Genomic DNA, 12,628 nt, shown 5'->3' on the forward strand with positions numbered 1-12,628 from the left:
CGGATCGTTCCGATCCAGACCATGCGGCGACGAGAAGGAACTGGAGACACAGTCCATCTGTCCTGCCCTTTGTCATCTCAGACAAAACCACGAGGTGAGTCAGGGCTCATGAGTGGACCAACCAAAATTCTCTGGCTCTGGACACCCCGTGCACATGCATAAACCCTCAGTGGACTACAATAGGGACCATCACTCAATGATGAACATAAGTTATGCAATTCCCTGATTTGAGCATATTAAGCTCTTTAAAAGGTGTGTTCTTAAATCAGGTTAGCTAATTCAGATTAAAACAGAAGTGAAGGCATGGCAACTCTTAACTTGTGTTAGCAGTTCGATATAGTCTATATGGGATCCTAGGAGTGAACACTGGCTTTATGTTGCCATGCCTTCACAACTATTTTAACCCGAGTTAGCTATATGAATTAAGAATACACTTTTTTTCCCCCCCCTGGCAGTGAAGACATAACCTATGAGCTCCAGTCATGGACTAGAACCACATTGTGCTAGGTACTGTACAAACTTAAAACAAAAAGGATGGTCCATACCCCAAATTGCTTACAGTCTAAGTAACTAGTTGTATTCTAAGCAGGGTACACAAGGCAGAAATCTAAATATCAAGCTAAAATGATTAACGTACAAATAAAGTGCATTGCTCCAAGTTCGTATTAAACTTGCTGAATTTTAAAAGCCATTAGTCTGGAGTTGTTTATGAAGTCCACTTTAGTTTCATGATAGCAACGTCACAAAAAGCAGTAATATTCAGCTGCATTACTGAGTAACTGAACTTATATTATCTTTATCATAATTGTCTGTATTATGTAATCAATTTTTACCTGTAAAATAAGAAGAACCAGGAAATAGAAGTTGGCCACTCTTTTAAATTGTTCTAGCAAATTCAATGGTAAAAAGGTAATTGCATTGTATTTGTAGGTCTTAATTGCATTCCCCTGTTGAGAAAAAAAATTAAAACAAGTCATTCTAAATAGCAATATATCATGGATACTTTTCCAGTCCAATTTGCATTTCATGTAAAATGTTTTACTTTATGGTATCCCTCTCTACAAATGGCCATGTAAGTTAAGTGTATCATGCAAACCAGTTTAACAAGGATCACTAGTCAAGTCAACCAAAAGGACTGTTGGCTTTAGTGTTATTTCTAAGCTGCCTTTTGTTGCTTTAGCTTTCAACTGACAATGCCTTAAAAGGATTATCTGGAGCAATATGTAAAATCAAGGGATTGGAAATAGGATACTGAGTTTTTATCTCAAGGCAACTCCTTCAAACTGAACCCAGGTCAGTAGTGATAACTGAAAAGTCATTCCTGTCTGATGACTGTGCAATGGTCTAATTACAGTCCTAAAAGAAGAGCATGAAAGGACTAGAACCAGATAGATATCCTACTAGAATCTAGCAAGTCTAAATTATTTGGTCTCTTTCCATGACCACAAGAACAATGGATATCCTTGTCGGCAGTTTTAACTGAGGCCAGATGTACACGTGAAAAATGCGCAAGCTGTACTAGTAAAAGCGCAGGTTTTTATACTGGAATACCTAGAACAACAAAGCTTTCCTAATGTTAATGCAATAAAATTACACGTTTGCCAATATAGTTTGTTCCAATCCCAGCCCCATCCTCCCCCTCCAAAAAATTATAAAAGCAGTTTAAAATGTTCCAAGAGTAAACATAATGTTCCTCCTGCTAAGAAATCTACATCAATCCTAATATATAAAGCACAGTTTCGCCCACTATAACAGCATCTACACTAGGGCTTTTACTAGCACAGGTATATCGGGTCAGGAATCACATCTCTTCAAAACCTTGATCAACATAGCTGTGTCGGCAAAAATTTATAGTTTAGACCTGGCCTGAGAAGCTACAGCTGAATGGAAACGGACTCTGAATTACTTACTCAGCCATAAAGACTGTCCCTGTTGAGCAGGACTGAGTTACATAGCGCAAAGCAGGATGGGGAAGCTTGTACTGCCAATGTCAATATTACCCATGTTCCGAGAATAGGGAACTGTACTGACTTACAAACCCAACACTTGTAACAAATACTCATCTTTAACTTGAAATGTAACTAAAATGATTAACTAGACTCTGCTATGTTATGATCAAAAGAGTGATAATGAAGAATGGCACCTTTTACTCAACACATCTGTCTTCTGGGTATTCAAATTACAGCTGACTGCTTTTACAGCTGACTGCCTTTTACGTGGCACATGATGGCATATATCACATTAGTCGATGTGCAGGTGAATGAGCCCCAGATGGTGTGGCTGGTGTAGTTGGGACCCATCGGGGCTCCTTCACCTGCACATCGACTAATGTGATATATGCCATGTGCCAGCAATGCCCCTCGACCGCGTACATTGGCCAAACTGGACAGTCTCTACATAAAAGGATAAATGGACACAAATCAGACATCAGGAATGGTAACATAGAAAAGCCAGTAGGAGAACACTTCAATCTCCCTGGGCATTCAACAGATTTAAAAGTAGCCATTCTTCAACAAAAAACCTTCAAAAACATATTCAAAGAGAAACTGCAGACCTACAATTCATTTGAAAACTTAACACCATCAATTTGGGCTTGAATAGGGACTGGAAGTGGCTGGCTCACTACAAAAGCAATGTTCCCTCTTTTGATATTGACACCTCCTCATCAATTATCGGGAGCGGACCACATCCACCCTGACTGAATTGGCCTTCAGCATTGTTTCTCCACTTGTAAGGTAACGCCCTTCTCTTCATGTGCCAATATATATTTATGCCTGTATCTGTAATTTTCAATCCATGCATCTGAACAAGTGTGTTTTTTAACCCACAAAAGCTTATGCACAAATAAATCTGTTAGTCTTTAGTGTGCCACCAGACTCCTCGTTATTTCTGTAGAATAGGTAAGAAAGGTTCCAATTGCAGAATCTTTATTACTGATGTTCATGCATAAGACAGAAATAACCCAAACTGACTTTCAGATACTGGCAGAGCTTGCAGGGGTGGCAATTAGAAAAACCATTTTATTTGTAAAATAAACAAGTTATTGCCCTGAAAGTAATCAAGGTAGGCCAATGTGAAATTCCATGATATCACTATTTGTCATTTAAGACCAGAACTGCACACAAGCACTACTACTTTACTGTTTATTTTAAAATAATCCTACTGTTTTTAAAAATGTTTTAAACATAATTTAAGAAAGTTATTAATACATCCATAACATGGTTTGATTTAGAGTGGGTTACCTAAGCCAACAACAAGACGACTCCATTGTACTTAAGCATTTGGAAATAGATAATCATTTATTTTGAAGATGCACCAAATTCTGGCTTGACCAGGATACTGTCTGCCTAAAGGCTGCCCTTAGTAAAGTATTGAAAATAAAATACTTAAACATTATTTGATTCAAATGTTAGTGAAAGCCATAGTCCAGTGAATAGGATGCAGCTCTGGGATTCAGGAAGTCTGGGTTCTAAACGGCTTTTGACTCACAAGCGTGTACAGCAACTTAGTGCATGGCAAGCCAGGCTATATCACACAAGCTAGCAATGCACGAACTGACAGGATGGACCCCGCTATGGTGCACTAAAAGGTCCATCATGCACTTTGATGTAGATTCAAAAAGTCTGAGTTGCCACACACCAAATCACCATGTGGACAAGCCCTTAGTCAAGTCATTCTGTGCCCCAGTTAATCCGTTCATGGTACTTACCCACCTTTGTAGATTGGAGAGGCATACTAGTACGTGTACACTGTTTAATTATTGGAACGTTTTAATCACGAACTAACAAGGAAGCTACATCAGTCATTATATATAAAGGACGACGGCTTACGGCATATTTGCTTTTCTTGAAGCATAGAAATGTTGTTTTCTTAAACTGGGGCTGTTCGTGGAAGTTTCGATCATTTGCCTTAACTTGCCAGCTACAATCTGGGAAGGAAAGAAAAAAGAAAAAGAAAAAAAAAAAAAAAGAAGAAGGAGTGTCACACACGTCAAAATGAATCATAATACTCGACTGCTCCAACGATGGGGAAACAAGTCTACAAATTTAAGGTTTACCCCCTCGGTATCTTTTAAGGCAACATGCAATGGAAAAAATCAAGTTGGGCCTCTGAACCCTTTTTCATTTCTGTATTGTTGGTAAAGAAGTCTTCAAAGGATTTTGTAAAAAAGCATTCTGTTTGTTTGTCTATATAAGCAACTGAAATCTAACCTACTCTGGGAGAAAAAACGTGTGATAAGCAGAAAATTGGGGACATTATGTTACAAGACGTTGGAAACTAAACAACCGAGGAAAAAGATTTTTCATCAGACTATTTTGTTTTGCTTTTGTTACACCCATCTAACTCCAATGCCTAAAGAACAAAAAGAGGGTGTCTCAGAGACTGAGCAATCTTGCCCTTTTAATCAATGTGAAAAAGCTCACAATGCACCTCTGGGACCTCCTAAGAAATCCTCCAACAATACTAAGCAAAGCCAGACTTGACATCCCCAATATTTCTAAGATAAAAAACAAGCAGAATTTAAATGTCCACCCCTTTCTGACCACCTGTCTAGATCTTAGAGAAGGGCCCAATCCCAGTTTCATTAAAAATCCTATGCAGTTCATCTTTAAGTCTCTGACTTTCAGCTAGTTCTAACTTTTGCGGAATTGCTAACATAACAACCAAGAGTTTTACAGCAATAAAGTGCAGGTTCAACAATGAAGAAATATTTTTCCTGCTATTGAGTTGCTTTGTGTCCAGCAGAAACTCTGTGTCAAAAAGAAAAAAAAAAAAAAAGTCCAAGGAGCCTTTTACATCCCAGAGTGGCATTATGCTATGCCAAGGTTTTGCAATCCACATTTTTTTAGGCCTGGACACTCCGGTATGCCTGAGATGCCCAGACCTGAAGAAGAGCTCTGTGTAGCTCAAAAGCTTGTCTCTTTCACCAAAAGAAGTTAGTCCAATAAAATACTACCTCACCCACCTTGTCTCTGGCATGGAGATGTGAATTTAGAACTGGTCAAGCAGTTCCTGTGAGAAGGGGATTGTCTGGGTTACGTGCACCACAAGTACCTCACACAGATGTTCCTTATCTTCCCTCCATGCTGCTTTTGCAGTCTAACCTGTCCACTCCTTGCCCCATTGTGTCATTTTGTCCCTTCCCCTTGCTCAACTGCCTCACTCCACCCCTTATACGTCCAGTCCAGTTCTCACACACTCAGTACATTCTAGGCCTTCACGTTCTCTCTATTCACTGTCTAACCCTTTTCCTCCACTATCCTCCAGTTTCCACTCCTGCCCTCAGGCCCATATTGTTGGTACCACTACCTACCTTGCTCCCGGCACCTAAAAATCCAGTCATTTAGGCCCTGCCTAAACTTTGCTCAACTTGTCTAACAAGTTTTAAACTGATTTTCAAACAAACAATTTGCCTGCCCAGTGTGAGTGAGGCCAAGCCAGTTCTGAACACAGTATTAAACCATTTTTCTAGATTCTGCACCTGCATCAGTCTCCCTCTACACACAGTCCCACAGACAAGATAACGGCATCTCTGATCAACAATCCTTCTTGCTTGGATTATTCTTCATGCTATACGTGCGTGAGTGTGGAGCAACACGGGTGCTGAACTATACCCAGTAGCTCTGGGAATCCCATAAGCAGAGGCATGGTACAGTAACCTAACTGAACCCTGTCCCACACTATCAGGGAACTCCTGCACGTCTGCCCCACAGGGTGGGGAATATATGCTTTTTTAAAGCAGCTTCCTAGTCAATAGTCAGCCAAGTGCAACCTGACTGACCTGTTTCAAATAGAGAAAAGATTGGCAATAACTGCAGGATAGATATACTAGCTTCCAGTCTGTTCTCTTAATCCTTTTTTCTCAAACTACTATCATTGAGACAGAATTATAACAAGAGCACCAGCAATAAATGGGCACCTTATGTTTTGGCCATTCAGCAAAAGATTGGATGATTCTTCTAAGAGATCTGCTCTAGGAATTACTTTGGGGCAGTTCCGTGGCCTTTATTACACAGGAGGTTGGACTACATGATCACAATAAACACTACTGTAAGAAAACTGAGGTTCTAAAATAGATTGTATTACTGATCAGCCAAACCAGCTGCAAAAAAAAAAAAAAAAGTGCAAGCAGACCTGATTACGACAGGCTTGTCCCCTCACATGATTAAAGTGCTGTCCTGAACAGCAATATGTGTTTATGAACACACTTGTCGTAAGAAGGTCCACTGACAAGTGTTGACTCTAGTGGTAACCTTGACTGATGCTAATGAAGGAGGACTATGGGTGACTGGACAATGAGCAGAATTCTGAATTAAGTAATAAGTGAGTGAAACCTGGTTGAGAGGAAAGACTTATTATTCAGAGTACTTGGAAGGCTTCTTATTTTACACTCTTCATTGAGGAAGAGAAAAGCTGTTAATTAAGGATTCAACTTCTAAGAAAACTAAATGAAAATCCTCTCTATTGAGAAAAAGCAACAAGGATGAGTTTTCTGTAGCACTACCTGACAATAGATAACCTCTAGACTAACCTAGTTTGGTACATTCCACAGATTCTGCAAATTAAGCAGAGAGAGTTGACTTTATTAACCAGAGCAAAGGAAACGAAGATGAGCATAGAAAGTCTAGCCAACATGGCTGTAAATATCGCTGTCATGTAAACAAATGCACTTTCGTCTTGTTGAATCTGCAACCAGACTGAAACATCTGCAGCCAAATGGAAGAAGTATGAACTTCCCCCATTGATCATGGAGCAGGTCGTCAAGAAATCAATTCTGAAGCACTTAGAGGAGAGGAAAGTGATCAAGAACAGTCAGCATGGATTCACCAAGGGCAAGTCATGCCTGACTAACCTAATTGCCTTCTATGATGAGATAACTGGCTCTGTAGATGAGGGGAAAGCAGTGGACATGTTATTCCTTAACTTTAGCAAAGCTTTTGATACAGTCTCCCACAGTATTCTTGCCAGCAAGTTAAAGAAGTATGGGCTGGATGAATGAACTATAAGGTGGATAGAAAGCTGGCTAGATCGTTGGGCTCAATGGGTAGTGTTCATTGGCTTCATGTCTAGTTGGCAGATGGTATCAAGCGGAGTGCCCCAAGAGTCGGTCCTGGGACTGGTTTTGTTCAATATCTTCATTAACGATCTGGAGGATGGCGTGGATTGCACCCTCAGCAAGTTTGCAGATGACACTAAACTTGGAGGAGTGGTAGATACGCTGGAGGGTAGGGATAGGATACAGAGGGACCTAGACAAATTGGAGGATTGGGCCAAAAGAAATCTGATGAGGTTCAACAAGGACAAGTGCAGAATCCTGCACTTAGGACGGAAGAATCCCCACTCACGGTTACAGACTAGGGACCGAGTGGCTAGGCAGCAGTTCTGCAGAACAGGACGTAGGGGTTACAGTGGACGAGAAGCTGGATATGAGTCAACAGTGTGCCCTTGTTGCCAAGAAGGCTGACGGCATTTTGGGATGTATAAGTAGGAGCATTGCCAGCAGATTGAGGGACATGATTATTCCCCTCTATTCGACACTGGTGAGGCCTCATCTGGAGTACTGTGTCCAGTTTGGGGCCCCACACTACAAGAAGGATGTAAAAAAATTGGAGAGTCCAGCGGAGGGCAACAAAAATGATTAGGGGACTGGAGCACATGATTTATGAGGAGAGGCTGAGAGAACTGGGATTATTTAGTCTGCAGAAGAGAAGAATGAGGAGGGATTTGATAGCTGCTTTCAACAACCTGAAAGGGGGTTTCAAAGGGGATGGATCTAGACTGTTCTCAGTGGTACCAGATGACAGAACAAGGAGTAATGGTCTCAAGTTGCAGCGGGGGAGGTTTAGGTTGGACATTAGGAAAAACTTTTTCACTAGGAGCATGCTGAAGCACTGGAATGGGTTACCCTAGGGAGGTGGTGGAATCTCCTTCCTTAGAAGTTTTTAAGATCGGGCTTGACAAAGCCCTGGCTGGGATGACTTAGTTGGGGATTGGTCCTGCTTTGAGTAGGGGGTTGGACTAGATGACCTCCTGAGTTCCCTTCCAGCCTTGATATTCTATGATTCTATGATCATGAAATTACGTTAGCTTTGAAGTTTAATTATTAAATGCTTGAATTAGATACCAACATTGCTGACCATGTCATTGCTGAATGACAAACTAAAGATAGCCAGCCAAGTCTAATTTCCAGTGCTGCTAGAAATACCTTCCATATCCTGACACTCAGATGTCAGAATCAGAAACTGCTGCTAGAACACATTCTACTAGCAAAAGTGGGACAACAGTGCTGATTCATGATTTAGTCTCTAGAGGCCATGAAGAGAAGCATAAAATCCATCAAGAAGACTACTTCAAGATGAAAAATATATTTGAACTGTTATTTTTAGTTTAAGTCTCCAGCTGGCAGTGACAACTTGTTAAAAGTCATTTAGAAAACTGTTTAGCTCTTGAAACTTAAAGCATGTGCATCTCTCATTTACACTGGTAGATATTAACACCAGATCTACATGCTTTCTTTGCTTCCATTACATGTAAATTAAGTCTTTAATGAGTAGAAATGTTTCAGAAGCAACCTACTTAGTGAAAAAATTATTCTGTTTATTCTCTAGAGGCAGATCTCAAAGCCAACAGTAAAAGACAAACAGACTCTAGCCATTCATCTTGACAATTTTTATGTCAATCTTCCAGGTACTTGTGTATTACATTTATTATTTCAAACCGTGAGGGCACCCAAAATGTGTCAGGTACTATCCAAAGAACAATCCCTCTCCTTAGAGCACCAGATGTCAGCACCACCCACAACAGTTTGTGGAATTGACCTATCTGCTGCTAACCCAGAAACAAAATTAAATAAAAAAAAAACACCAGTGGAAGGCTAGCAATAAATCTGAAGTCACGTGAAAGGTTCAGGAGTAACAGTCCATCAGTTTGTGAACATTTCGGAATAAATAGACTGGATCTCATCAAGCTCCTATTTGATGACCTCAGATCATAGTGTGAAGCCACTTTACTGGGCCCAAATAGCTGTAGTGGGATGTGATTTTGTAGATAAATGTGAATTAATTTTCTAGTTTCCACTGGTTAACTGCATTTTCTATTAATCTATGTAGATCTACCCAGGGAGCAAGTATTGAGTATATTCTTAAATTTGAAAATAAACGGAACAAATTCAGCAATCTATGCATATCTGGTACACTGAACAATCCTCTGAACCTTTATATTCAATAGTTAGTTCGATACAATTTCTCATACTATTACCTTTCTTAACTGGTTCTCTGCTCTCCTCAGCCTCTCTGTTGATTCGGTTTTGCTCTAGTTCAACTGCAGACGGACTCTCCAATTCATCTTCTGTTTCATCATCACTGTAGGGCATTACCTCATCATTCGGCTGAGAGTCCTCATCAAAGGTTGTCTCTGAATCCCTGTCTGAATACATTCTGCCAGCAGTCTGCAAACACTTGATAAAGGCAACCAATTGACAGTTAATGTAACAAAAGCATAGAAAGCATTCTAATCTGTCTCTTCTTAAAATCAGGATTGAAAGCAGCTCTGCTAAGAACTCTTTCAACTGAGTTCAGACTCCAATTTCAAAGATAGTTTGGAGCCATGGAACAGGATTTCTAATCCAAGACCTTTAGCACCTCTAGATTATCTTTCTGAAATTTTAAGCAGACTGATGTAATGATTATTGTAACTGACATACTAATTCCTTGATATACCCATAAATTCTAGCAACTATTACAATAGTATTACTAACTTCAGGACCACATAGGTCTTTACAGCTGTTACTATACTGGAGCCCATGTCCTCTCAAAAAGGAGAGACACTACAGATAGAATTCAGATCCTTCTGGTTCAGAAGCACAGGCTCTTACCACTTGAGCTAGAAGAGAACCTTCATTAGCAGTGACTGGTATAGGGACTGAATCAGTTCCAGTTGCATCCATTAGGAGGTCAGTGGGAGAAGCTCACACACAAGTAATTTCTTTCAATAAGATTAAATGAACCTTTATTTTTCATGTAAAAAACCAAATGTGAAGTGTTTAACTACTTCTACAGGATATTTGGACATCATGACTATTGCAATAAAAAAACATAGTAAAGACATTCATATTATTGCACTGTAAAATGTAGTATTCTGATGAAGTAATAAAAGTAATGTACTTAGAACTGATTACAAATATAAATTATTTACATTGAAGGCTTATACTACACACAAGTCTGCTTAAAAAAATCCTCAGCATTGAACACGTTATTGTACCTACATACTCTCATAAGATAAAAGCATAGCTAGCCTTCACCTCTTCCTGAAAGACCCTTTAAAATTTTAAATTCCAACTCCCAAGAGTCAAAATATAAACACAGATTTGTGGTCTCTATTTTCAGAAGAAAAGTTTTTGCAGATTATGGCTTTTGAGAAACAATTCCTTTTAAAATGTTCAAAGATCTGGCCTTCTCTGAATTTTCACAATCCTGGATATGAGCAAGACTTCTAAGAGGAATCGTCAGTCTCTTCTACCAAAGTATTTTTAAAGAGCTGAAAATTGTTAATTTTGGAGTATTTTCAGCATCTTGTGAAGGATCATTTTCTATTTTTGGAGTAAGCCCCCCAAGATGCATGTTTCAAAACATTAGGTCATTTTTAAAAAGTAGAAGTTTTAAAAATATACTTAAATGGTACAGAAGTGCCTTCATTGAATTATACAATCTGGGGTTAAACTTCATCTTCAAAACATGAAATATAAATTTAATACTATTCTTCCAAGTCATGGTTAAGATGTTAAAGACTCTGTGTGCCCATTGGCAACTAAACAGGACAAATGGAACCATTTTAAACAAACATGTTTAATAGTTTGTTTGCCTGTCCAGATTTGCCCAGCTAACAGATTACAAATCACACTGTAGACAAGTTTGGAAACCTACCCATGAAGCATTTCACAATTATAAGCCATGACATTTGGCAGAAAGAATATGAACAGAAAAACATGAATGATAATTAGGAACTGTACGATATTTTACTGGATGCCCAGAAAGCCACACCTGAGAAGGAAGGTCACACTGGTTAAAAAAAAAAAACAATCTGGCTTAGAGAGGAAGTAAAAGCAGCAATTTAAAAACAAACAGCAAAAAACCCCACCACATAAACAAAAGAAAGGGGAAGTTGACAGAAATGAATATAAATCAGAAACTAGGAATTGCAGAAAATTGATAAGGGAAGCAAAAGTACACTTGGCAAAATCTACAGCCAGCAGAGTTACGTATATTAGGAATAAAAAGAATCTTAATAATGATATTGGCCTATGGAATGGAAATGGTAACAGTCAATAAAAACGCAGAAAGAGGAAAAGGTGTTCAATACATATTTTTCTTTTGTATTTAGGAAAAAGCCAGATGATGCAGTCTTATGTCATGATGAAACACTTTCTATTCCAAAAACAACTCAAGAGGATGTTAAACAGCACCTCCTAAAGTTGGAAATTTTAAAAATCAAGATCAGCATAATCTGTACCCAAGAGTTAACACACACACAAGCTGACCAAGGAGCTCTCGACTGTTCATGTTGATTTTCAAAAAGTCTTGGAACTCAGGGGAAGTTCCAGAAGAAAGCTACTGTTATACCAATATTTTTAAAAGGTAAATGGGAGGAACAGAATACTTATAGGCCTGTCAGTAAGCAAGTCACATCTTACCAAAATAATGGAACAACTGATATAGGACTTAAAGATTAAAAGGGGGTTAATTGGCTGCTAAATATAACTGTGTTCGTGTAGTATACTTAGTGGTTTGTAAGGCATTTGATTTGATACCATATGACATTTTGATTAAAAAACTAGAATGATACAAAATTAACATGGCACATATTAAATGGGTTAAAAGCCAGCAAACTGATTGGTCCCATAATGTAATTGTAAGCAGCAACCATCTTTGAGCAGGTATGTTTCTAGTGGGTCCTACAGGGATTGGTTTTTGGCCCTATGCTACATCATTTTTATCAGTGACCCAGAAAACCCCCCAAAATCAATGATAAAGTTTACAGATGACACAGATTAGGTAAGTAGTAAATAATAAAGAGGACACATCACGGATACACAACAATCTGTATCACTTGGTGAGCTGGGTGCAACCAATATGTATTTCAATACAGCCGAAATGTTAAGTCACACATGTAGGAACAAAGAATGAAGGCCACACTTATAGGAGGGGGAATTATCCTGAAGCAGTGAGTCTCCAAGAACTTGGGTATCATGATGGAGAATTAGCTGTACATGAGCTCCAAGAGCAACACTGTGGCCAAAAGGGCAAATGCAATCTTTAGATATATAAACAAGGAAATAAGTTGGAGTAAGGAAGTTACGTCACCTCTGTGTTTGGCATTGGTGACTGGCATTGGAATACTATGGCCAGTTCTGATGTCTGAATTCAAGAAATGTTGATAATGGATAAGGTAGAGAGAAAAGTCTCTAGAATGCTTGAAAGATAGTTAAACATGCCTCATGATGAAAGATTAAGGTCAACATATTCATTTTAACAAAAAGAAGATTAAGATGTGACTTGATTATAGTTTATATCATAGAATCATAGAATATCAGGGTTGGAAGGGACCTCAGGAGGTCATCTAGTCCAACCCC

General features: G+C 39.0%; 1 protein-coding gene across 1 annotated transcript in view; it reads right to left on the reverse strand.

Moving 5' to 3' along the window:
• The window catches only part of ATP8B1 (ATPase phospholipid transporting 8B1), a 133,809-nt gene that overhangs the window by 70,141 nt on the left and 51,040 nt on the right, over nucleotides 1-12,628 (reverse strand). The window contains exons 2-4 of the mRNA XM_074952401.1: nucleotides 9,259-9,457; nucleotides 3,831-3,928; nucleotides 834-947 (exon numbers count right to left, since the gene is read on the reverse strand). Coding sequence (XP_074808502.1) covers nucleotides 834-947; nucleotides 3,831-3,928; nucleotides 9,259-9,436 — 390 coding nt within the window. The 5' untranslated portion in view covers nucleotides 9,437-9,457. The remainder of the gene's footprint in view (nucleotides 1-833; nucleotides 948-3,830; nucleotides 3,929-9,258; nucleotides 9,458-12,628) is intronic.

This window comes from Natator depressus, chromosome 5 (genome assembly GCF_965152275.1).
Source record: "Natator depressus isolate rNatDep1 chromosome 5, rNatDep2.hap1, whole genome shotgun sequence".
Taxonomy (NCBI): Eukaryota; Metazoa; Chordata; order Testudines; family Cheloniidae; genus Natator; species Natator depressus.